Genomic DNA, 26,416 nt, shown 5'->3' with positions numbered 1-26,416 from the left:
CCTTTACATTCCGCCAAGCTGTCCGTGCATCAGGCAGCAGAACGAGAGAGTTAAACATGCAACCCCCGGGGAGTCCTGATTCCATCACGGGAAGTCTTTGAGGGACCAACTCTACCCAATAAGAGATGACTGAGGAAATGTGATTCATGGGGGAAGCTTTAGCACATAAGTATGAAGAGGAGGAACAAGAAGATTTCTATTGACTTAAATCCATATCCAACAAAATCAATCCTGAGTATAATGGATTATGCTAATGCATGTAAAAAATTCACGAGTCCACAGTGACAGTCACAACAGAAACTTTAATGGTATGAAAGGGGGAGGGTAAGTTCTTTTCCACAGCACTGTGCCAGCAGCTACAAGTATAGAGGAATGACGAAATTAGAAAATGTCCAGTGTACTAACAGGAATACGATAAGTGACACACAGCAGGGCTCATTAATGATGGTAAAAATTTTAGAGAAAGATCTTTAGAGAAGAGGATATTCATACACTCTCAAAGTACCACTCACCAAATTGCTAATGATAGAAAGAAAAAAAAGGCCTCTTTACAATGAACCGATCTCGTGGGCCCTCCAGAACAAAGTGACCAATGCTAGTCACACAGTAACGGTGGTGGATAAACTGGACATCCTTGGTCTCCAGGGGGCTGCGCTAGGACGCTCACAGCAGAAACTAACTGTACAGTGTTCTTGGCAGAAGGGTGATTCTGAATTTCATCAGGAGGAAATGGTCAGACAACTTCAGAATGCAGACCACTGAGCCAGACGACTGACCTGTGCCCTGCAAACAAGGCCACATCACCACCACCACAGACAACCACAAAAGGGTGAGGAGATATTTTTGGTCCCAAAGGACTAAAAAAACACAATAACATAATCCTTTCAGTCCTTAGGAAGCGAAAATATCTCTTCTCCTCTTTGTGGTCGTCATTTTGCGGTGGCACTGACTGTTGGAAGAAAGGTCAGTTGTCTTGTTCAATGGTCTACGTTCTGCAGCTGTCTGATAACGACCTCATGATGAAATTCAGCCTGCACATTCTCAGCAAGAACACTGCACGGTTACTGCTGTCTGCTCCTAGCACAGCCCTGCTGGTGGCAAAGAACGTCCGGATCGACACGTTGTCTTTGCCCACTTGCTCCTGATTCTGGTTTCGTAGGGGATGGGAATGGAGAGGAGTGAGGGGTAAGGTCTCTCAGAACCGTGTGTGCATCTAGGCATTGGGCTCCTTTGCGATGTCCCACAACTGGAGGCTGAGGGGCTGGGATTGCTCCCATCGAAGCAGGCTTTTGGAGTAAACATCGTGGAGAGTGGTTTGTGCTTGTGATGTGGATTCTCAGCAAAGGATCCCTCTGGTGTTCTGTTTGGGCTGGAGCTGGATTGGCTGTTTTCGATGTGTTGCATCAAGTGGAAAAGCGACTTTGCATAATGGGGTTTCTTCTTTTCTTGGTTTCGGAAGTCCTTGGTATCTGAGAGAGAGAGAAAAAACAAGCCAGTGTGAGTCTTTGTCAGGTCCTGCTGCGAGCTGAGCCTGGAGGGCTGGCTACATGGTGACAGAGGCCAGGAGCAAGCTGAGCTCCTACTGGGAGGAGGAGCTGAAGGGGAAAGGGAGATCCAAAGTTAGAAGAAGAACCTCCCTAAACTTCCATCCAGTCCGCCGTGCGGGATCCAGGGAGCCCTGGCCTCGCCCACCAGGAGCTGGTGACGTCCGATCTCAGAGCTGCTGCAGAGCCCTAGCCAGATCCCCACCACCCTGTCCTCAGCAGCCACTTCACTCCTGAATCCCGTTCGTCTGGAGCAAAGGGATGGTTGTCTCACACCTCCCAGGGAGGGATGTGCTCAGCATCCATCACACATTCAGAAGCAGACTGCTGTGGGAAGGAGGGGACCCTTGGCAGAGAGGCACGCCCTCTTTCTCTCTCTGTCCCAGCACTCTGAGGAAGAAGGGCAGGCGATGGGAAGAGGTCCGGCATGGAACAGCCTACAGGGACCTCAGAATATATCCAAATCCACTTCCACCTTCTGCAGATGAGGAGTGGGGATGCCAGGGGGCTCAGGCCTAACTAAAGCCACCTGAGCTGTTATTGAAAACCCTGGGGCCAGAACTGAGGCCCCTCCCTTTGTGTCCATTTCGGGGACGGTGAGAGGAAAGGCTCCAGTCCGGAGGTGTCGACAGGAAGTAGATACTGCTGGGTCACCTTGGCTGGACGAGAGTAAGGCTTTACAGAGAAATATTCTCCCGAGGGACTGAGCAAGGAACCCACAAGGGGAAACACACAATGGAATTAGCAAAAAAACAGCAAGGAGTATAACCATGGACGCACTCATTTTCCTTCAGTCCTCCTGTTGATTCCACACCAGGATACACCTTAGGGCATTGCTAGGAATATTCTCAACGACTAGACCAGAAAGTCTCTGAAGGGGATGCAGAAGGCAACTGGTTTGACTAGGTTCTCTTCCACCCGCCCTTTGATTCCCCCAAAGCACTCCCTCGGGAAAGATTCCTTTTTAAGATTTACGCCGGTGTAAAGAATGGCATAAAGAAGCATAAACCTAACTCTTTTTCCTAACGTCCAATTTATTTACTATTATATTTTCTTTAGGGGAATGAACATAATGGTTCTCTTTGAGGATTTTACTTACTGACCAAAATTGATCAATAGTAAAATTTTCCAACTGTAGCGCCAAACCCATTGGACTTGATTTCAATTTGATGGACTGTGAGCTTCACATTTTACATGATAAATATGAAAGAAGGGACTGGCGTGGTGACATAGTGGTTAAGTTTGCACCCTCTGCTTGGGTGGCCCGGGGTTCCCGGGTTCAGATCCCAGGCATGGACAGACACCCCACTCATCAAGCCATTCTGTGGCAGACTCCCACATACAAAATAGAGGAAGATTGGCACAGATGTTAGCTCAGCTACAATCTTCTTCAAGGAAAAAGGAAGATCGGCAACAGATGTTAGCTCAGGGCCAATCTTCCTCACCAAAAAAAGAAAAGAAAGAAGAGAAAAAAATTAAAGAAAGTACTAAATTCTGTTATTTGTGATAGGGAGGTATTGTTATCTGTAAACTGGGTTTCTATGTAATGTTTATTTCTCATCTTATCTTGTATTCTAAAAAGTTGGAGAAAGTCTTTTCCAAGCAGAGTTCTTCTAAGTCTAATCCATTCATCTACCTCTTTTTCTTCTTGATTTTCTGGCATGTTATACAGATAGTACAGTTGAGAGAGGAATACAATTCCATCAAGGACTGATGGATACTCAGACATTTCAATGAAGCACTGACATGTTTGGCACATTTCTATGCTGAACCTGAGGTCATAGGAGACAAAGGGTTCTTCTTATCTCTAGCTGCATAAAAACTACTTGAGAGCTGTCTAAAAATACTGAAGCCCGAACTCCACCCCAGAGCATTTAAATGAGAATCTTGAGTTGTGAGGTCAAGGGATTCATCTAAACAAAAGTCCCCAGTTGCTTATTACATGGCAGTACTACTGCCAGCTCCGAGGAGGCCCTGAGGTGGGGACACTCGGTCCCTGGAAGCCCCATGCAGACCAGCCAAGGGCTGAGGAGAAACCCGACACCAGGCCAGTCCAGCACTCCCACCCAGGCTCTCAGTGAGGTTTTTTCTTTTTAAAGATTTGCCCTGAGCTAATATCTGTTGCTAATCTTTTTTGTTTTCTTCTTCTCCTCCTTAAAGCCCCACAGGACATAGTTGTATGTTCCAGTTGTGGGTCCTTCTAGTTCTGCGCTGTGGAACGCTGCCTCAGCATGGCCTGATGAGCAGTGCTAGGGCCGTGCCCAGGATCTGAACCGGGAAAATCCTGGGCTGCTGAAGCAGAGCGCGTGAACTCAACCACATGGCCATGACCCAGCCACTCGTTTAGTTTTTATAACCGGGGCTCTTTCTCCTCAGTTTCAACACTTCCTATTCACATGGAGAAGTCCAGGGTTAAGGGTTGTCCTAGGTCGGGTTCCCTAACACATACAGGAGGAATATCCATGTGCAAGTGATCCGTTTGGACAATGCTCCCAGAAGCAAGAGGCAGTGGAGTTGGGGAAGCAGGGAAGGGAAGGCAAAGAAGCCAAGAAAGTGTGTGATTTCAGACAAAGCGCAATGTGTTCAGTGGCTCAAAGATGCTTTGTGATGAGGAGGACCATGGGGCTGGGCTTCCCCTTGACTAAGAAGAAAGGTGAGAGGGAATATCAGGACAGCGGCAGTGGAAACACAGCAGAGGTCAGAGTGCACACAGGAGACGGAGATGGAAGGGCCTGGCACAGTGGCAGCCCCCACGGAGGACAGAGGTGAGACCAGATAGAGGTAGCACCCGATGTTGAACAGAACAAACAAGGGAGAGAAAAAAGAGCAGGAGACTGAGCTATAAGCTTAGAGAGCACTGAGGAATAAGTGCATCTGAGAGCCCCGGATGGGCTCACCTCTGGACCCTAAGCTTGAAGGCCAGGGAATCTGCATGCTAGTCTCCACTTGCTGAGCCGCAGTTTTCTTTTGAGAATCCTCTGTTGGATGACACTTGAGGCATCAATGTGGCCAATGACTTGACACCCCTGCTTGCTGGCATCCGAACACTCAAGAGCATCACCCTTCAGCGTGGGAGGGGTCTTCATCCTGAGGGATGCGTCCAAACCCAGCTCTGAAAAGAAAACCACAGCCAACAGGATCCACAGTTATTCACGACCCACAGTGACTTACTCCCCACCCGAGAGCGACATCGAATAAGGAAAGTGGCTCGAACAACAACGGCCATCTGAAAGTCCGTGGGGGTGAGGTGAAGCCAATGCAGACAGTGAGATTTTCTTTTTTGTCGATCTTTCTTACAGTGCTCAGTGGTGATGAGATGGTCAGGAGGCAAACACACTCCCATTTGCCAAAAGATATCAAGAAAAACAGAATTGATAAAGACAGTGTCTCAGTAGAGAAGACAAAGGGAATGAAATCACACGGACAGAGGTTGTCCTACTGGCAGGAAGGAGATTGTAGAGATCACGCAGAACCAGAGTGCACGGGAAAACATAGGAGAGAAAAAACTGGGGGAGGGTGAAAGCAGGGGAGTTTACAAAACTTGCATATATATATGTCATATATGTACCCTATACAAGGTACACACAAAATACACAGAATGTATGACATAATATATAAATACATCTATGCATATGTGTTTTTTTCTCTGATGGAACAGATGAATAAATAGTGATTTGGAGGCATTGAATATGACATTCTAATCACTATTCTGGTCAGTTGAAATTGGAAAACATTTAGAAGTGCAAGAAGAAGGAGAAAGCCTGTGGCGAGAAACAGATGACCCGTGGAACACCAGGAGGAGGACGGTGAGGATAACACAAAGAGCATTGACGGAATCTCCAGAGAAGGATCGCTTACGTTCCCCCAAATTCCTCTGTGGAAACCGGATCCCCAGTGTGATGGTGTTTCGAGGTGGGGCCTTTGGGCGGCACGTCCCTCATGAATGGGATTAGTGCCCTCATAAAGGAGACCCCACAGAGCTCCCTTATCCCTTCCAGCACGTGAGGATGGCGCGAGGAGACAGTCTCTGTGAACCAGGAAGGGGGCTCTCCCCAAACCTCGAAGGTGCCAGCGCCGTGATGTTGCACCTCTCAGCCTCCAGAACTCCAATAAATAAATTTCTGCGGTTTCTATGTCACCCAGTCAATGGAATTTTTGTGCCAGCAGCCTGAATGGACTAAGAAACTATCGTTGGCCAAAAAACCTGGCGTGGAGCCTGGTTTCCTCCTCAGGCCCCTGTGGAAAGTGAGCAGGAAAGAGAGCGACTAGGCCAGTGAGGCTGAGTCTTGGCTGGGATTGGGGAAGCCAAGGAGAAGGAAAAAGAAAGGCTAGAGGGTGAGAAGACAACTCAACAGCCCAAGATCTGACGGCACTTGTCAGGGCTCCGCCTCCCCTGACCCTCACTGAGACTTTCTGTAGGACCTGTCCACGAGCGACAGGGCGCTCCTTGTTGCCCCACCTCCGCTTGAGAACATGGGTCTCTCCTCCTTCCTCAGAGGACACCGTCACCTCAAGGATGAGCACCAGGCAGCTCCAGGGCCCAGGAGGAGATGCTGAGAGTGGTGGAGGGTGAGGAGGAGCAGACCCAGAGGAAACGGATGTCAGGGTCTGGAAGCTCAGTTGGAAGCAACCCCTCAGGATCCTGAGGAGAAAAACACTGAGGACATGGACTTAGAGATGAGTAGAGCTGGTGAATTAAATCGAGTCTCCTAAAAGAGACTGACTTGTGCACTTTAAGGATGAAGGTGGCCCTTTCCATGAAACAGAGGGAAAAAAGTGAAGAATAAGGAGGAGACTGAGCCGTGCACCAGTGTTTCCATGGGGACTGAGTGTGTCTACGGCAGTGTTACTGGGGGCACCTAACAGGAAAACTGGCCTGATGATGGATCCTGAAAGACGAGGGGAAAATGGGCAAACGTGCCTTTCTGACAGAGAAGGGAAGATGGGGTCCAGAGAGAGTGGAGACCATCAAGACTGCTCTGCATCAGACGGAACAAGGCACGCAGAATCATTTTGTAAGTGTTAAAGCACCAGAAAGATACGGGGGTAGATTTGACATACTCATAGTTGTTAGCAAGCAATTTTTATTGAATCAGACACTGTAGAAATGATGTCCTTAATACTCCCAAGAGTATTAACGCAGTATGAGTAAGAGTATGGAATGCAGACCTAATTCTCAGGGGATTCAGATGAGGGAATTGGGATGTAAATACCTAAGAGATTAAACAACCTGGCCAAGGGAAACAGCGGGTAAGATGTAAACCCGGGACCTGGGGCAGAGCTGATCCTAAAGCCCAGGCTCTCACCACCTCGCTCTCTCAGAGCCTCACGGCTTTCAACCTGACCTGAAGCGAGCACGGGAGAGGCCCCATTGTCGCCTCCCCCCACTACCCTGTGACGCCCAACACGTGGACTAGAGCTTCCTATTCTTCTTTTCTTTCTTACCTTGGAAGAGTGAACCTCGGTTTGCGGAAACACTGTTGGCTGCACAGCTCCAGGTGGTGAAAGAAAGACCAAGCGTGGCTTTGCCATCCCCGCAATGGAACTGGTCCAGCTGCAGCCCCAGATAATTGCTCCCCCAGCTGCTTGGCTCCAGCTGTGCTTGTGAAGTTTGCATCTCTGTCCTTTGGAAACTCAAGTTTCCACTCAAAGGCCCTTGCTGACAAGCCTCCCAGGAAGGAGCTGAAACAAGAAGTGGTTTCAGTAGGACCAATCCGAGTTTCCCGTTGCTAAGCTCTCCCAGACCACTCATTTCAGAAGTCACTGCTTGTCAGTGGTCTCAGGAAACAAACTCAGACTTCATGTGTATGAAGGAGATGTCGCCATGACGTGTGTGCCTGGGGAGGCCGAGATGGCAGGTGCCCAGGCTGCAGTGGCCCTGAAGTGGACAATCACCCACTGATTGGGAGTCCAGAGGGCTTTGCATGGGCAGATGAGGTCATGCCTAGTACTCTGTTAGTAGTAACCTTAGTCCAGGAGCCTACAGAGAAGGTTCTAAAGAGGACTCAGGACATGGGGGAGAAAGAGTTGCTGGTGTCTGCCCAGAAGAATATCAGAGGAAGGGAAGAAGTATGGTCCCAAGGCTTCTGTTTCCAGTAAGAAGGGAGTTGGCAAACTGTAGACCAAGTTTGGAATCTTTGCAAAGTTCTGGAGCCTTTTGACCTTCGTTTTCTGTAAGTTTTGGCTGCCCTCCACCCACCCACACATATATATATTCTTTTGCCACTTGGTGGGCAAGGGGGGGGCAGGTAGTAGCGGCTGTAAGTAATGAGGTAGAGGTCTGAGACCCTTATAAGAAACTTAGGGGCCAGAGGTGCTACGGCATCAGGCTTGGTGTGGTTCTTCAGGGACGTAGTATGCTGCACAGTCCTTATGTTACACACTCTTCCGGGGGTCTGGGCTTTAGTCCCTAATCCAACATGTTTCAATTTCTTCTGTGAAATGAAAATCTATTCTCAGAAAGAGGGCTACCCAGAGACCTGAAATAGCCTCAGACCAGTCCAGGTCAGGCTAAGGTGGATCATAACCCCCAGGGCCTTCTCCACACCACTGTGGGTTCCCCTTTCTCCTCCCCTCTGCACATCCTCATTGCCACCAATGTTTGTTTTAAATGTTTCGTAAAAATCTCATTTTGGATGGTGTTACCATGTAGATTTCTGACAACACACTCTATGAGACTCTCATCCTTGACACCTGGATCCATGAATCTCCTTCTGCTTCTCTGATCCTGTCCTCTCCACACAATGAAACGTCTGAATAATCCAATCACCCAGAAGTCCTGTTCTCATCATGGTCCAACTCTACACATGCAGACGCCTCCCCCTGCCTTTGTAGTCCTTCTGTCCTGTGGCCTCATGTTCTTCTTTGCTCATAAGTTAGACGAGGGTCCTATCAGGCACACTGGTTGTTGACATTTCCATGAGATTAGAACACTAAGACGTGCCTCATGCTTGAAGCTCTAACCCACACATGGAAGAAGTCACTGAGCCTACACAAAGGATGAAACTCATGGCCATTTATGGAGGAGGGGAAACCAGAGCCAGAGCTCTGGCTTCATTGAAACCAAGGGGCACAGGCAGGATGCGGCATCTAGGATCTCGTTTTTAAATCTTCAGAGGGAGGTAGTCACCCCAGAGGAAGTAGAGCATCAGCTTTAACCCCCAAATCATGAGAACAGACCTCCAGAATAATTGAGTAAAACTGTTCCACGTGTGGATAGCCAGAGAGGAGTGGGAGACACTGCTCAGGAACTGCAATTAGCAGAAACACTGCAGGAGATGAGATGTGTCATCTTAAAGAAAGAGGTCTGACAAATACCTACTGTGCTCCTGCTGTAGTGCTGGCTGTGAGGTGGTCATGATCCCTTCTCTCTCCCACCTGGGGAAAAATGGCTTGCAGATGCCCCTGAGGGACAGGCTGAGAGGGACATAGCTAGGGACTAGGGTGACAGCACAGCTCCCAAGCCCTCCTGAAATCTGTACTTAAAACTCGGTCCAAGAGCCTGCAGAAAGTATCTCTCTACCTGGCCAGCCGTGGTGAGCTTAAAAAATATGGAGGCTAACTGGGAGACCACTTGGATTTATCTGCTTTCTAATGGGAGTACTCACTGGCTGCCTCCAGAGTCAATCTGACTTGAGGCTCATCACACGGAAAGGCAGTGCTTCTGAGGGGTTCCCCGGAGGCAGACAGATCATGAGGACTGGAAGGAGTCGAATTCTGTTCACCTGATGGATCTGGAAGGATTTCATTCACAATCTCCTTCTCCAGCAGCTCCCTCTCCAGACTGGTGAGAGAGGGAAGAGAAAAGAAGAGATCAAGAAGGATTAGACACCACAGTGTCCCAGCTGGTTCTGATTGAAGGGTAGGGTCCAAGGAACTGGGGCAAAGCCTGGCTGTCCTGGAACAGGAGAGAGGGAGAGAGAGAGGACGAGAGTGAGCAGAACGTGCTCAGTGCACTGGACCCACAGTGAGGGTGTCGGGGCTGCGCTCTCCCTGTAAGACAGTCGCATCACACTCGGAGACCTATACAATGGCTTCCAGTTTGTGAATACATTGTGTTGAATCTACATATGGCAGCCCAGCGAATGCAGGCCTCGGAGGCATCGTGGACTCCCAGAGATCTTGTGCCTTCTAGGCCATTTTCTGTCAATACTGTGACCTGTTATGTTTTTTTTTTTTTTAATTTTGTCTAGATCCTTTCTGGCTATGCTATACCTATGAAGGACCTAAGGCCATCAGTTGGGAAAGCAGACATGCATCTCATCCTTGTTTTAGCCTTCCAAGAGAGAACAAGGGATTTCTTTCAGGGCAGGAAATCCCTGAGAGTTCTTAGTTCCCCTTGTCAGACCGAGGCCACGAGTACCACAAAGACAAGAGACAACCTCGTTCAAAGGGCTTTGCCATCGTTGCTGGAGTGAGCGGAATCAGCAGCAGGGGCGGTGCTGGTTCCCCCTTGCCTGTGAACCCTGGGGCTGTTTGGCCCTCAGGGTCTTTCTTTCAGGTGCTCTCCCCACATTGTACCCTTGCTTACTAGCCCTCCTCATTCATTGTTACCTGGGGCTCAGCGATTCTTGTTCTTCCTCCTCGTCATCGTCTTCCAGGTTTTCTGCAAACAAAATCCAGACAGAGATGAAATAGTGCCCCTTCACCCGCTACAGACACAAAGGCCTGCCTGGGCACGGACAGCAATGACCTGTGTATGAGGGCAGGACACACTGAGAGAGTTGTACTGATAGCCCCATGTGTGACTTTGAAGGAATGGCCTGGGATGGTGTCCTGACCCATCAGGCAGAATGTCCTTGATCTGCTGGATCCCCATCATGACGTGCTCTGAGTTTAACTGCGTAAAGATCAAATATCTTTTGTCTCCAGGTCATTGGGCAGTTGTCCAGTTTCCCTCTGGAATTCTCTAGTTCTCTCCTCCTCCTTCCACAAAGCTGGTTCCCTAGTCTCAGTGACTGTATGTCCACTCAGAACCCCCACATAGACCCTACTCCTTTCTCTAAAAGGAGGATAGAAAACCCCATGACTCACCCCTCCATACATCCCGGGACTTCACGGGGACCTGCATGTTGGCTTTTATATCATAAGAGGGGAAAATATTCTTGTGGAAAGTGTTCTGTTACAAATCAACGTATCTGCCCCAAGATTTTCAGATTATAACCAAATAAACCCCAAACAGTTAGGAGTATGATCCCTTTCTGAAGCACATTCATGAGCATTCCCTCCTTTAGTAGTTACAGCTACCAGGCAACACACCTTTTGACCCATTTTACAGATGAGGAGACGGAAATCCAGGAAGGAGAAATCAAGTACTCGCCTGTAGCTATAAAAGCCAGAGCTCAGGCAAGAGCCCGAGGAGCTCTGGCTCAGTCCAGGATTTTTCACTCTAACAAGCTGCCTCCTGTCACGTCCTCCTTTGTGTGCTGTGACACCAGGTGGAGGCTGCCTCCTGCCCCAAAGGGCACGGTCCCTCAGGGCGGAAGCAGGCCCTTGGAGCACTATGACGTCCCCCTGTGCATTTCTCCCCTCTGCTCCCACCCAGCCAGTCGTGGTCCTGTCATGGCTCCAAGTGCGATGTGGACACCAGGACAGCTGGCGAAAGCGTTATGAGGGGAGATGCCGAGGCTCTTGTCAGCCAGGGACCTTGGAGGGGCTCAGCGCAATCAGGGCTTCTGGCCGCCTTACCTGGGCTAAGCTTGCGGACAAGGTGCTCTGCCAGCCTGGATCCCTCAGCCAGTTGTTCTTGAAAGCCCTGTCCCCAGTCTCTGCCAATGTCACTGTGGGTGAGGAGGTCCCTGAGGTCCTGATGGAGGAGGACAGAGAGCTCTCTTCCTTCCCGTAACGTCTGGCGTATCCGGGTCAGCTTTCGTGCATGATCATGAATGAGGAAATGGTATTTCCTAGGCGGGAGAGAAGAGAAATCCTGAGTGGAAATGGGGTCATGAGAGATGATAAGCAGTTTGAGAGAGATTTTGGTGAGAATATCCCCAAAAGGCCTTCCAAGTAGAAATCTGCTCATTTTTGGTGGACCACATTTTTTCTTCTTTCCTTTTGCATTTTACACACAGTGACCCAGTGAAAACATGCTCCTGAGACACTGGAGACTGGAAGAGATCTTGGAACTTCTAGGCCTCCTTCTCTAAAGGTTGAGGCAAAATAGGAATGTTTATTTAGTCTGGTTACTTTCCTTGTCATGAAATACCTGCCAACACGCTCAGGCCCACATGCAGAGAGCAGGTATGGACCTGACTCTGGGTTTTGACCCTCCGGAGGAGAAGAAGGCATGTCTGAAGGGGCAGGACGTCTCTAGGCCTGGTTACCTCACTGGGAGTGAGACAGACTCCACATGCTGCAAAGAACAGGGACGATCCAGATGGGGGGAGTGGAGGAGACCAGCACAATCAGCCAGTTTTGTGCCTCCTTGCTTCAGGAAAGCAGCTGCTTTTGACCTCTGCGTTTGTTCTTTCCAGAACCCTCTCTGCATTTGATTGCACATTACCCTCCTCTGATCCTTCACTGTTACCTGGGGGTCAGTGATCCCAGTTGTTCTTCAGCCTCCTCTTCGTGGTTTTCTGCAAAGAAATTGAGAAAGGTCCATTTAGACATGAGCTAGTTGCACTTCACCCGTTACAAATGCAGGTGCCTCTCTGGGCCTGGAGACACGAATTACCTCTACATGAGTTCAGAAAGGTGTCGTGTTTTGTCTGTAAAGAAATGGGCTGCCGTGGTATTCTGATGGATCAGGCAAAGTGGCCCTGATCTGATGGGTCCCAGATGGCATGCTCTCGTGGAACTGGGCAAGGAGTTAAAAATTGATTTGGTTACCCAGATCAAGAGATGCTCCTCCAGCTTTCCTAGGGGCTCCTCCCACTCTCTCCTCCCTCCTGCCACAAGGCTGGTTCCCAAGCTCAGTGACTCCGTATCTCATCATGCCTTTCACAGAGAACCTCCTCCTTTCTCTCAGGAGACGAAAAACAATTCTGTCCCATGAGTCTCACATGACTTGGTCCTTCATGGGGACTTCCACGTCTGCTTCTACCGTTCACCAGGAAAATTCTCTCCTCGTTAAGTGCTAAGTATTCTAGTGTAAACCCACATCCCACTACCAGATTCTACCATACCCAGCACTGAAATCAACCCCAGTGAGTGACCCTAGCATTGTGAAAGTACGCTCATAGGCCTTCCCTATTGGAATGCTACAGCTACCATGCAACACATGTGTTAATCACGTTAGAGATGAAGACACTGAAATCCAGGAAGGATACATCCGTCCCGCACCCACTGTTAGAAAAGACAGAACTCAGGCTGGAGCCTGGGAACGTCCACGCTTAGCTCAGGGCCCTTTTCAGCCTTACTAGCTGCCTCCTATCATGTCTGCCTTTCTGTGCTCTAACACTGGGTGGAGGCTGCCCCCTGTCCCAAGGGCCATGGCAAATGAGGGAGGAAGCAGGCACTCGGAACACTATCACCTCCACCTTGTACATTTCTCCTCTCTGTCCTTCCACCCAGCCGCTCCTGGTCCTGTCATGACCCCAAGTGTGATGTGGAAACCAGGACAGATGGCAAAAACATTAGGAGGGGAGAAGTGGAGTCTCTTGTGAGCCGGGGACCTTGGAGGGCTCAGCGCAATCAGGGCCTGTGGCCGCCTTACCTGGGCCGAGCTTGCTGACAAGGGCCTGGGACAGCCTGCATCCCTCAGCCAATTGCTCTTGGAAGGCCTGCCCCCGGAGGTTGTTAAGGTCACTGCGGCCCAGGAGCTCCTTGAGGTTCTGATTAAGCAGGAGGGATAGCTCTCTTCCTTCCCGTGTCTTTAGGCGTAACTGGGTCAGCTCTCGTGCCTGAAGTCGAATTAGAAATTCGAACTCCCTGTGTTGGGTTAGAAAGGAAAACGTATAATTGGAATTGAGTCAAAGGTTCTTAGGACCTCCACAGAGGTTTCTATGAGAACATCCCCCATTTGCCTTCAAAACAGTTTTTGGACATGTTTGGCAAATGCCTAAATAGTTTTGAAAGCTCCATCAGCGGCCAGGCAATACCAGCTCCTGAGGCATTGCAGACTCCAGCGTTCTTGTACCTTCTAGGCCACCTTCTCTCAGTGTCTAACATAATACCATTTTGGGGGGTCTAGTTACCTTCCCTGCTGTGAAATACCTGCCAACGACCTAAGATGAACTCTGCAGAAAGCGGATGTGAATCTCACCCTGCCTTTAACCCACCATCCATGAGAGGACACGTGATGTCCGGGAGTACAGGAAATCCATGAGAGTGGTTGGTTCACCTTGGTTCAGACTAACTCTACAAGTACCAGAAGGAGACTGCACAGCCCCATTCAGAGGGCTATGTCGTTGTTGGTTGAGGGAATGACAGGACTGCAATCTGCAGGTTTGGGTGACCATCGCATCACAGATGTGGTCACCTTTGTGCTCCTTGATCTTTCTAGGACCCTTTCCATACTTTACCTGTCCTTTACCCTCCCCTGGTCGTTCATTTTGGACAGTGGTTCTCTCTCTTCCACATACTCCTCGTCTTCATGACTTTCTGCAGACAAATTCAGAAACGTCTACTCAGATATCGGCCCGGCCCTGGTAGATCATCACCCCCATGTCCTCTGCCCTGAGTCGAGCAAACAGTTAAATACGTCTATTTTCACCAAAGATCACAGGGAACATGTCAGCAGCCTTCAAGAGGTGTTGCCGAAAGAGTCAGCTTGGCCCGAGCAGACACCCTGGTCTTTGGTGAGATAGGTGGGATTGTACACCAAGATGAGACTGATGGATGGGATCCATACACCCCACGGAGGAAAGCTTGTTTGGCGCTTTCGAGAGGCCAGGATCCTGGGTGATTCATAGAGGTGGGGCCACCAGGGCCCATGCCTTGATTTCAGCGAAAACTCCAGACATGGAAAGACAGAGGTATCTTTGTCTCGTTTCTCAGCAGACTGTTTAGCAAGGACAAGATATCTCAGAGGTGAGAGAGACCAGAGTCCAGAGCTGAGGAACCATGGTAACAACATCTCCAAAGAAATAGGCAAGACTACCACCCTACTTGGACAGGCATTAATGCTCAGTTCAGGAACTCAATTAGGAAGAAACTTACAGGAGAGATCAGAGGGCCTATCTTTCTAGAAGGAGCTCATGGAGACTCCTGTTGTGCAGGAGCATCAGTGGTGGCTGGAAGCGTGTTATGATCTCTTGAATCTCCCCACTCTGGTTTACCTGGTGTTCCTCAGCCTGTGCTTGGCATTGGGTCCCAGGGTGACAGAGATTTGATCTGGGACCTGCAAGGGTGTACAGCTACTTGACCCACCCGATGTGTGTGCTTACAACTGAATCTTAGATTCTGATTGAAACCAAGATGGGTCTCCAAGGCCTGCCATCAAAGAGACATTTCTGTACCTGGACAGAGGTGTGAGCACAAAGAACATGGAGGCTACCTGGGAGACCATTCGGAGCTTGTCCTCTTTCCAATAGAGTACTCACGGGCTCCATCCAGACGAGAGCAGATTTCATGCTCATCAGATGGGATGGTGGGACTGTCGGGAGGGTGGCAGGAGTCAGACAAGTCATGGTGACTGGAAAGAGCCAAATACTTTTCATCCAAAGAATCCTGACACGCATCATCCATTTCCTCCTCCTCCTGCAGCTCCCAGCTGAGCCCAGAGGCACAAAGATAACAGAATATTAAACGAGGAAAGACTGGACACCGCAACTTCCCCACTGGTTCTGATGGGAAGACTAAGGGAGAGGTCACAGAAGGTAAAGAGGGCATCCCTTGAAACAGGAAGAAGATAACAGTCCTTCTCTGACTGCAACTAAGTGAGGCTGCCGTGGTGGGGGGAGGGAGGGCAGCAGGTGCTCACTGCCCCGTCCAGATAACGAGTTAATGAGGAAGGAGACTCAGCTCTCCTCTATGGCACAGTCATGACACAGAGCACACAACGAGAACCACAGGAGTTCCCGCAACTCCAAAGCATAACTTCCGTTCCACTTTTCTTACAGAGGCCCAGTGAGTAAAGGCTCCTGGGGCACTGTGGGCTCCCAGACATCTTGCGCCTTCTAGGCCTGTTTCTGTCAATACTGTAATACCATAGACACATTTTTGTCGAGCTGTATGTCGTGCTATGAAATCCTCACCGTTAAACAGGCCAAATGTGCAGACAGAAGTTATGCAACTTATCTTAGTTTTCCCCAAACAAGAGAGGACCCGTGGTCTCCCTGAGTGCAGGAAATCTCTAAGATTGGTTAGTTTGCCTGGTGTCAAGCTGATTCTAGGTTCCTAAACTTGAGACATTAATACCAAGTGGAAACTAACAGGACAAGTCCCAAGGAAACAGACAGCATTCTTAAAAGGGGTGATTCGTGGTAGTGTGATGGGATGAAACAGGTCTACTGGTACTTTCTAATTCTCCCTGGATTTGAGATCTTCAGATGTCACCATTGCTTTCACAACCAGGATTATCAGTTACCTGGGGGCTGTTGGCTCATCTCTTTCCTCATCCTTCTGATCTTTTTGAGTTTCTGCAAATAAATTTGGACAGGGCCAGTCATCATAAAAAGTTGCTTCTTGACACATTACCAACCCAGGGGCCTGTTTCAACACAGGGACATAAGTCTTCTCAGCGTGAGAACAGGATAGTCTCAGAATATTCCAGGAGGCCTCGGGTTGTGTCTTCTGAAAAGGGACGAGGCTTCCTTTCCTGAGTCATAGGGCAGACTGTCTCTGAATTGGCAGATCAATACAACAAAGTTCTCTTCCCTGAACCTGGGCAAAGAGTTCAACATATTCTTCCCGAGGTCATGAGGAGCTCATCTAGTAGCTTTCTGGAAAGGCTGTGGCAAGATTCAGCTCTTACTCCATCAGGTATGCTGGCTGCTGTTGGTTTGGAGGAAGTTCTACACCGAGACTAGACTGATGGATGGAATTTAATCACTCCTAAAGAGGAAAGAATCTATGGTGCCACCTGGAGAACAGGATTCTTGCTATTCAAAGTGGTGGAGGGTGCCAGGGTTCACACCACGCCCCGGGTGGTAAATTTCCAGACACATTCAAGAGGTGTTTATCTTTTGACGCTTAGATGGCTCCCTACTGGGGATAAACCAACTTAGAGGAGACAGAGACTGCTGTTTGCAGTGGAGCGGGCATGGCAACGGGGATGACAGAGATTTGGCCTGGGACTCGCAAGAGTGTTGATCTATCTGACCCACCCGATGTGTGTGCTTACAACTGAGTCCTAGATTCTGACTGAAACCAAGATGGGTCTCCAAGGCCTGCCATCAAAGAGACATTTCTGTACCTGGACAGAGGTGTGAGCACAAAGAACATGGGGGCTACCTGGGAGACCATTCGGGGCTTGTCCTCCTTCCAATAGAGTACTCACGGGCTCCAACCAGACGAGAGCAGATTTCATGCTCATCAGATGGGAGGGTGGGACTGTCGGGAGGGTGGCAGGAGTCAGACAAGTCATGGTGACTGGAAAGAGCCAAATACTTTTCATCCAAAGAATCCTGACACGCGTCATCCATTTCCTCCTCCTCCTGCAGCTCCCTGCCGAGCCCAGAGGCACAAAGATAACAGAATATTAAACGAGGAAAGACTGGACACCGCAACTTCCCCACTGGTTCTGATTGGAAGACTAAGGGAGAGGTCACAGAAGGTAAAGAGGGCATCCCTTGAAACAGGAAGAAGATAACAGTCCTCCTCTGACTGCAACTAAGTGAGGCTGCCGTGGTGGGGGGAGGGAGGGCAGCAGGTGCTCACTGCCCCGTCCAGATAACGAGTTAATGAGGAAGGAGACTCAGCTCTCCTCTATGGCGCAGTCATGACACAGAGCACACAACGAGAACCACAGGAGTTCCTACAACTCCAAAGCATAACTTCTGTGCCACTTTTCTTACAGAGGCCCGGTGAGTAAAGGCTCCCGGGGCATTGTGGGCTCCCAGACATCTCGTGCCTTCTAGGCCTGTTTCTCTCAATACTGTAAGACCATAGACACATTTTTGTCGAGCTGTATGTTGTGCTATGAAATCCTCACCGTTGAACAGGCCAAATGTGCAGACAGAAGTTATGCAACTTATCTTAGTTTTCCCCAAACAAGAGAGGACACGTGGTCTCCCTGAGTGCAGGAAATCTCTAAGATTGGTTAGTTTGCCTTGTGTCAAGCTGATTCTAGGTCCCTAAACTTGAGAAATTAATACCACGTGGAAACTAACAGGACAAGTCCCAAGAAAACAGACAGCATTCTTAAGAGGGGTGATTCGTGGTAGTGTGATGGGATGAAACAGGTCTCCTGGTACTTTCTAATTCTCCCTGGATTTGAGGTCTTCAGATGTCACCATTGCTTTCACAACCAGGATTACCAGTTACCTGGGGGCTGTTGGCTCATCTCTTTCCTCATCCTTCTGATCTTTTTGAGTTTCTGCAAATAAATTTGGACAGGGCCAGTCATCATAAAAAGTTGCTTCTTGACACATTACCAACCCAGGGGCCTGTTTGAACACAGGGACATAAGTCTTCTCAGCGTGAGAACAGGATAGTGTCAGAATATTCCAGGAGGCCTCGGGTTGTGTCTTCTGAAAAGGGACCAGGCTTCCTTTCCTGAGTCATAGGGCAGACTGTCTCTGAATTGGCAGATCAATACAACAAAGTTCTCCTCCCTGAACCTGGGCAAAGGGTTCAACATATTCTTCCCGAGGTCATGAGGAGCTCATCTAGTTGCTTTCTGGAAAGGCTGTGGCAAGATTCAGCTCTTATTCCATCAGATATGCTGGCTGCTGTTGGTTTGGAGGAAGTTCTACACCGAGACTAGACTGATGGATGGAATTTAATCACTCCTAAAGAGGAAAGAATCTAGGGTGCCACCTAGAGAACAGGATTCTTGCTATTCAAAGTGGTGGAGGGTGCCAGGGTTCACACCACGCCCCGGGTGGTAAATTTCCAGACACATTCAAGAGGTGTTTATCTTTTGACGCTTAGATGGCTCCCTACTGGGGATAAACCAACTTAGAGGAGACAGAGACTGCTGTTTGCAGTGGAGCGGGCATGGCAACGGGGATGACAGAGATTTGGCCTGGGACTCGCAAGAGTGTTGATCTATCTGACCCACCCGATGTGTGTGCTTACAACTGAGTCCTAGATTCTGACTGAAACCAAGATGGGTCTCCAAGGCCTGCCATCAAAGAGACATTTCTGTACCTGGACAGAGGTGTGAGCACAAAGAACATGGGGGCTACCTGGGAGACCATTCGGGGCTTGTCCTCCTTCCAATAGAGTACTCACGGGCTCCAACCAGACGAGAGCAGATTTCATGCTCATCAGATGGGAGGGTGGGACTGTCGGGAGGGTGGCAGGAGTCAGACAAGTCATGGTGACTGGAAAGAGCCAAATACTTTTCATCCAAAGAATCCTGACACGCGTCATCCATTTCCTCCTCCTCCTGCAGCTCCCAGCTGAGCCCAGAGGCACAAAGATAACAGAATATTAAACGAGGAAAGACCGGACACCGCAACTTCCCCACTGGTTCTGATTGGAAGACTAAGGGAGAGGTCACAGAAGGTAAAGAGGGCATCCCTTGAAACAGGAAGAAGATAACAGTCCTCCTCTGACTGCAACTAAGTGAGGCTGCCGTGGTGGGGGGAGGGAGGGCAGCAGGTGCTCACTGCCCCGTCCAGATAACGAGTTAATGAGGAAGGAGACTCAGCTCTCCTCTATGGCGCAGTCATGACACAGAGCACACAACGAGAACCACAGGAGTTCCTACAACTCCAAAGCATAACTTCTGTGCCACTTTTCTTACAGAGGCCCGGTGAGTAAAGGCTCCCGGGGCATTGTGGGCTCCCAGACATCTCGTGCCTTCTAGGCCTGTTTCTCTCAATACTGTAAGACCATAGACACATTTTTGTCGAGCTGTATGTTGTGCTATGAAATCCTCACCGTTGAACAGGCCAAATGTGCAGACAGAAGTTATGCAACTTATCTTAGTTTTCCCCAAACAAGAGAGGACACGTGGTCTCCCTGAGTGCAGGAAATCTCTAAGATTGGTTAGTTTGCCTTGTGTCAAGCTGATTCTAGGTCCCTAAACTTGAGAAATTAATACCACGTGGAAACTAACAGGACAAGTCCCAAGAAAACAGACAGCATTCTTAAGAGGGGTGATTCGTGGTAGTGTGATGGGATGAAACAGGTCTCCTGGTACTTTCTAATTCTCCCTGGATTTGAGGTCTTCAGATGTCACCATTGCTTTCACAACCAGGATTACCAGTTACCTGGGGGCTGTTGGCTCATCTCTTTCCTCATCCTTCTGATCTTTTTGAGTTTCTGCAAATAAATTTGGACAGGGCCAGTCATCATAAAAAGTTGCTTCTTGACACATTACCAACCCAGGGGCCTGTTTGAACACAGGGACATAAGTCTTCTCAGCGTGAGAACAGGATAGTGTCAGAATATTCCAGGAGGCCTCGGGTTGTGTCTTCTGAAAAGGGACCAGGCTTCCTTTCCTGAGTCATAGGGCAGACTGTCTCTGAATTGGCAGATCAATACAACAAAGTTCTCCTCCCTGAACCTGGGCAAAGGGTTCAACATATTCTTCCCGAGGTCATGAGGAGCTCATCTAGTTGCTTTCTGGAAAGGCTGTGGCAAGATTCAGCTCTTATTCCATCAGATATGCTGGCTGCTGTTGGTTTGGAGGAAGTTCTACACCGAGACTAGACTGATGGATGGAATTTAATCACTCCTAAAGAGGAAAGAATCTAGGGTGCCACCTAGAGAACAGGATTCTTGCTATTCAAAGTGGTGGAGGGTGCCAGGGTTCACACCACGCCCCGGGTGGTAAATTTCCAGACACATTCAAGAGGTGTTTATCTTTTGACGCTTAGATGGCTCCCTACTGGGGATAAACCAACTTAGAGGAGACAGAGACTGCTGTTTGCAGTGGAGCGGGCATGGCAACGGGGATGACAGAGATTTGGCCTGGGACTCGCAAGAGTGTTGATCTATCTGACCCACCCGATGTGTGTGCTTACAACTGAGTCCTAGATTCTGACTGAAACCAAGATGGGTCTCCAAGGCCTGCCATCAAAGAGACATTTCTGTACCTGGACAGAGGTGTGAGCACAAAGAACATGGGGGCTACCTGGGAGACCATTCGGGGCTTGTCCTCCTTCCAATAGAGTACTCACGGGCTCCAACCAGACGAGAGCAGATTTCATGCTCATCAGATGGGAGGGTGGGACTGTCGGGAGGGTGGCAGGAGTCAGACAAGTCATGGTGACTGGAAAGAGCCAAATACTTTTCATCCAAAGAATCCTGACACGCATCATCCATTTCCTCCTCCTCCTGCAGCTCCCAGCTGAGCCCAGAGGCACAAAGATAACAGAATATTAAACGAGGAAAGACTGGACACCGCAACTTCCCCACTGGTTCTGATTGGAAGACTAAGGGAGAGGTCACAGAAGGTAAAGAGGGCATCCCTTGAAACAGGAAGAAGATAACAGTCCTTCTCTGACTGCAACTAAGTGAGGCTGCCGTGGTGGGGGGAGGGAGGGCAGCAGGTGCTCACTGCCCCGTCCAGATAACGAGTTAATGAGGAAGGAGACTCAGCTCTCCTCTATGGCACAGTCATGACACAGAGCACACAACGAGAACCACAGGAGTTCCCGCAACTCCAAAGCATAACTTCCGTTCCACTTTTCTTACAGAGGCCCGGTGAGTAAAGGCTCCTGGGGCACTGTGGGCTCCCAGACATCTTGCGCCTTCTAGGCCTGTTTCTGTCAATACTGTAATACCATAGACACATTTTTGTCGAGCTGTATGTCGTGCTATGAAATCCTCACCGTTAAACAGGCCAAATGTGCAGACAGAAGTTATGCAACTTATCTTAGTTTTCCCCAAACAAGAGAGGACCCGTGGTCTCCCTGAGTGCAGGAAATCTCTAAGATTGGTTAGTTTGCCTGGTGTCAAGCTGATTCTAGGTTCCTAAACTTGAGACATTAATACCAAGTGGAAACTAACAGGACAAGTCCCAAGGAAACAGACAGCATTCTTAAAAGGGGTGATTCGTGGTAGTGTGATGGGATGAAACAGGTCTACTGGTACTTTCTAATTCTCCCTGGATTTGAGATCTTCAGATGTCACCATTGCTTTCACAACCAGGATTATCAGTTACCTGGGGGCTGTTGGCTCATCTCTTTCCTCATCCTTCTGATCTTTTTGAGTTTCTGCAAATAAATTTGGACAGGGCCAGTCATCATAAAAAGTTGCTTCTTGACACATTACCAACCCAGGGGCCTGTTTCAACACAGGGACATAAGTCTTCTCAGCGTGAGAACAGGATAGTCTCAGAATATTCCAGGAGGCCTCGGGTTGTGTCTTCTGAAAAGGGACGAGGCTTCCTTTCCTGAGTCATAGGGCAGACTGTCTCTGAATTGGCAGATCAATACAACAAAGTTCTCTTCCCTGAACCTGGGCAAAGAGTTCAACATATTCTTCCCGAGGTCATGAGGAGCTCATCTAGTAGCTTTCTGGAAAGGCTGTGGCAAGATTCAGCTCTTACTCCATCAGGTATGCTGGCTGCTGTTGGTTTGGAGGAAGTTCTACACCGAGACTAGACTGATGGATGGAATTTAATCACTCCTAAAGAGGAAAGAATCTATGGTGCCACCTGGAGAACAGGATTCTTGCTATTCAAAGTGGTGGAGGGTGCCAGGGTTCACACCACGCCCCGGGTGGTAAATTTCCAGACACATTCAAGAGGTGTTTATCTTTTGACGCTTAGATGGCTCCCTACTGGGGATAAACCAACTTAGAGGAGACAGAGACTGCTGTTTGCAGTGGAGCGGGCATGGCAACGGGGATGACAGAGATTTGGCCTGGGACTCGCAAGAGTGTTGATCTATCTGACCCACCCGATGTGTGTGCTTACAACTGAGTCCTAGATTCTGACTGAAACCAAGATGGGTCTCCAAGGCCTGCCATCAAAGAGACATTTCTGTACCTGGACAGAGGTGTGAGCACAAAGAACATGGGGGCTACCTGGGAGACCATTCGGGGCTTGTCCTCCTTCCAATAGAGTACTCACGGGCTCCAACCAGACGAGAGCAGATTTCATGCTCATCAGATGGGAGGGTGGGACTGTCGGGAGGGTGGCAGGAGTCAGACAAGTCATGGTGACTGGAAAGAGCCAAATACTTTTCATCCAAAGAATCCTGACACGCGTCATCCATTTCCTCCTCCTCCTGCAGCTCCCTGCCGAGCCCAGAGGCACAAAGATAACAGAATATTAAACGAGGAAAGACTGGACACCGCAACTTCCCCACTGGTTCTGATTGGAAGACTAAGGGAGAGGTCACAGAAGGTAAAGAGGGCATCCCTTGAAACAGGAAGAAGATAACAGTCCTCCTCTGACTGCAACTAAGTGAGGCTGCCGTGGTGGGGGGAGGGAGGGCAGCAGGTGCTCACTGCCCCGTCCAGATAACGAGTTAATGAGGAAGGAGACTCAGCTCTCCTCTATGGCGCAGTCATGACACAGAGCACACAACGAGAACCACAGGAGTTCCTACAACTCCAAAGCATAACTTCTGTGCCACTTTTCTTACAGAGGCCCGGTGAGTAAAGGCTCCCGGGGCATTGTGGGCTCCCAGACATCTCGTGCCTTCTAGGCCTGTTTCTCTCAATACTGTAAGACCATAGACACATTTTTGTCGAGCTGTATGTTGTGCTATGAAATCCTCACCGTTGAACAGGCCAAATGTGCAGACAGAAGTTATGCAACTTATCTTAGTTTTCCCCAAACAAGAGAGGACACGTGGTCTCCCTGAGTGCAGGAAATCTCTAAGATTGGTTAGTTTGCCTTGTGTCAAGCTGATTCTAGGTCCCTAAACTTGAGAAATTAATACCACGTGGAAACTAACAGGACAAGTCCCAAGAAAACAGACAGCATTCTTAAGAGGGGTGATTCGTGGTAGTGTGATGGGATGAAACAGGTCTCCTGGTACTTTCTAATTCTCCCTGGATTTGAGGTCTTCAGATGTCACCATTGCTTTCACAACCAGGATTACCAGTTACCTGGGGGCTGTTGGCTCATCTCTTTCCTCATCCTTCTGATCTTTTTGAGTTTCTGCAAATAAATTTGGACAGGGCCAGTCATCATAAAAAGTTGCTTCTTGACACATTACCAACCCAGGGGCCTGTTTGAACACAGGGACATAAGTCTTCTCAGCGTGAGAACAGGATAGTGTCAGAATATTCCAGGAGGCCTCGGGTTGTGTCTTCTGAAAAGGGACCAGGCTTCCTTTCCTGAGTCATAGGGCAGACTGTCTCTGAATTGGCAGATCAATACAACAAAGTTCTCCTCCCTGAACCTGGGCAAAGGGTTCAACATATTCTTCCCGAGGTCATGAGGAGCTCATCTAGTTGCTTTCTGGAAAGGCTGTGGCAAGATTCAGCTCTTATTCCATCAGATATGCTGGCTGCTGTTGGTTTGGAGGAAGTTCTACACCGAGACTAGACTGATGGATGGAATTTAATCACTCCTAAAGAGGAAAGAATCTAGGGTGCCACCTAGAGAACAGGATTCTTGCTATTCAAAGTGGTGGAGGGTGCCAGGGTTCACACCACGCCCCGGGTGGTAAATTTCCAGACACATTCAAGAGGTGTTTATCTTTTGACGCTTAGATGGCTCCCTACTGGGGATAAACCAACTTAGAGGAGACAGAGACTGCTGTTTGCAGTGGAGCGGGCATGGCAACGGGGATGACAGAGATTTGGCCTGGGACTCGCAAGAGTGTTGATCTATCTGACCCACCCGATGTGTGTGCTTACAACTGAGTCCTAGATTCTGACTGAAACCAAGATGGGTCTCCAAGGCCTGCCATCAAAGAGACATTTCTGTACCTGGACAGAGGTGTGAGCACAAAGAACATGGGGGCTACCTGGGAGACCATTCGGGGCTTGTCCTCCTTCCAATAGAGTACTCACGGGCTCCAACCAGACGAGAGCAGATTTCATGCTCATCAGATGGGAGGGTGGGACTGTCGGGAGGGTGGCAGGAGTCAGACAAGTCATGGTGACTGGAAAGAGCCAAATACTTTTCATCCAAAGAATCCTGACACGCGTCATCCATTTCCTCCTCCTCCTGCAGCTCCCTGCCGAGCCCAGAGGCACAAAGATAACAGAATATTAAACGAGGAAAGACCGGACACCGCAACTTCCCCACTGGTTCTGATTGGAAGACTAAGGGAGAGGTCACAGAAGGTAAAGAGGGCATCCCTTGAAACAGGAAGAAGATAACAGTCCTCCTCTGACTGCAACTAAGTGAGGCTGCCGTGGTGGGGGGAGAGAGGGCAGCAGGTGCTCACTGCCCCGTCCAGATAACGAGTTAATGAGGAAGGAGACTCAGCTCTCCTCTATGGCGCAGTCATGACACAGAGCACACAACGAGAACCACAGGAGTTCCTACAACTCCAAAGCATAACTTCTGTGCCACTTTTCTTACAGAGGCCCGGTGAGTAAAGGCTCCCGGGGCATTGTGGGCTCCCAGACATCTCGTGCCTTCTAGGCCTGTTTCTCTCAATACTGTAAGACCATAGACACATTTTTGTCGAGCTGTATGTTGTGCTATGAAATCCTCACCGTTGAACAGGCCAAATGTGCAGACAGAAGTTATGCAACTTATCTTAGTTTTCCCCAAACAAGAGAGGACACGTGGTCTCCCTGAGTGCAGGAAATCTCTAAGATTGGTTAGTTTGCCTTGTGTCAAGCTGATTCTAGGTCCCTAAACTTGAGAAATTAATACCACGTGGAAACTAACAGGACAAGTCCCAAGAAAACAGACAGCATTCTTAAGAGGGGTGATTCGTGGTAGTGTGATGGGATGAAACAGGTCTCCTGGTACTTTCTAATTCTCCCTGGATTTGAGGTCTTCAGATGTCACCATTGCTTTCACAACCAGGATTACCAGTTACCTGGGGGCTGTTGGCTCATCTCTTTCCTCATCCTTCTGATCTTTTTGAGTTTCTGCAAATAAATTTGGACAGGGCCAGTCATCATAAAAAGTTGCTTCTTGACACATTACCAACCCAGGGGCCTGTTTGAACACAGGGACATAAGTCTTCTCAGCGTGAGAACAGGATAGTGTCAGAATATTCCAGGAGGCCTCGGGTTGTGTCTTCTGAAAAGGGACCAGGCTTCCTTTCCTGAGTCATAGGGCAGACTGTCTCTGAATTGGCAGATCAATACAACAAAGTTCTCCTCCCTGAACCTGGGCAAAGGGTTCAACATATTCTTCCCGAGGTCATGAGGAGCTCATCTAGTTGCTTTCTGGAAAGGCTGTGGCAAGATTCAGCTCTTATTCCATCAGATATGCTGGCTGCTGTTGGTTTGGAGGAAGTTCTACACCGAGACTAGACTGATGGATGGAATTTAATCACTCCTAAAGAGGAAAGAATCTAGGGTGCCACCTAGAGAACAGGATTCTTGCTATTCAAAGTGGTGGAGGGTGCCAGGGTTCACACCACGCCCCGGGTGGTAAATTTCCAGACACATTCAAGAGGTGTTTATCTTTTGACGCTTAGATGGCTCCCTACTGGGGATAAACCAACTTAGAGGAGACAGAGACTGCTGTTTGCAGTGGAGCGGGCATGGCAACGGGGATGACAGAGATTTGGCCTGGGACTCGCAAGAGTGTTGATCTATCTGACCCACCCGATGTGTGTGCTTACAACTGAGTCCTAGATTCTGACTGAAACCAAGATGGGTCTCCAAGGCCTGCCATCAAAGAGACATTTCTGTACCTGGACAGAGGTGTGAGCACAAAGAACATGGGGGCTACCTGGGAGACCATTCGGGGCTTGTCCTCCTTCCAATAGAGTACTCACGGG

The 26,416-nt window shown here is 49.1% G+C and overlaps 1 protein-coding gene across 1 annotated transcript; it reads right to left on the bottom strand.

The window, feature by feature from the left end:
* Window positions 1-282: 282 nt before the first annotated feature.
* Window positions 283-22,730, bottom strand: LOC138915164 (neuroblastoma breakpoint family member 6-like). The gene is made up of 18 exons (XM_070219876.1): window positions 22,618-22,730; window positions 21,706-21,757; window positions 20,720-20,889; window positions 19,808-19,859; window positions 18,822-18,991; window positions 17,903-17,961; window positions 16,924-17,090; window positions 16,012-16,063; window positions 15,026-15,195; window positions 14,006-14,084; window positions 13,198-13,412; window positions 12,070-12,118; window positions 11,232-11,446; window positions 10,098-10,149; window positions 9,152-9,327; window positions 6,990-7,226; window positions 4,442-4,656; window positions 283-1,469 (listed from the first exon to the last, which is right to left on the bottom strand). The coding sequence occupies exons 1-17, from the start codon at window positions 22,702-22,704 to the stop codon at window positions 4,451-4,453; spliced, it is 2,208 nt and encodes a 735-aa protein (XP_070075977.1). The 5' UTR covers window positions 22,705-22,730; the 3' UTR covers window positions 283-1,469; window positions 4,442-4,450.
* Window positions 22,731-26,416: the final 3,686 nt, after the last annotated feature.

The sequence above is a fragment of the Equus caballus genome, chromosome 8 (genome assembly GCF_041296265.1).
Source record: "Equus caballus isolate H_3958 breed thoroughbred chromosome 8, TB-T2T, whole genome shotgun sequence".
In the NCBI taxonomy this organism is placed as follows: Eukaryota; Metazoa; Chordata; class Mammalia; order Perissodactyla; family Equidae; genus Equus; species Equus caballus.
Note: the sequence above shows the minus strand (reverse complement) of the source record. Positions and strands in the feature narration are given on the sequence as shown.

Excerpts from the sequence above, each read along its gene's own strand:
- LOC138915164 (XM_070219876.1), bottom strand. The coding sequence starts at position 22,704 with ATGACTTGTCTGACTCCTGCCACCCTCCCGACAGTCCCACCCTCCCAT. Across the intron at positions 12,119-13,197 it reads TGTCAGCAAGCTCGGCCCAG|AAAACCACGAAGAGGAGGCT; the intron begins GTAAGGCGGCCA and ends ATTTCTTTGCAG. Across the intron at positions 10,150-11,231 it reads TGTCCGCAAGCTTAGCCCAG|AAAACCTGGAAGACGATGAC; the intron begins GTAAGGCGGCCA and ends TTTTGTTTGCAG.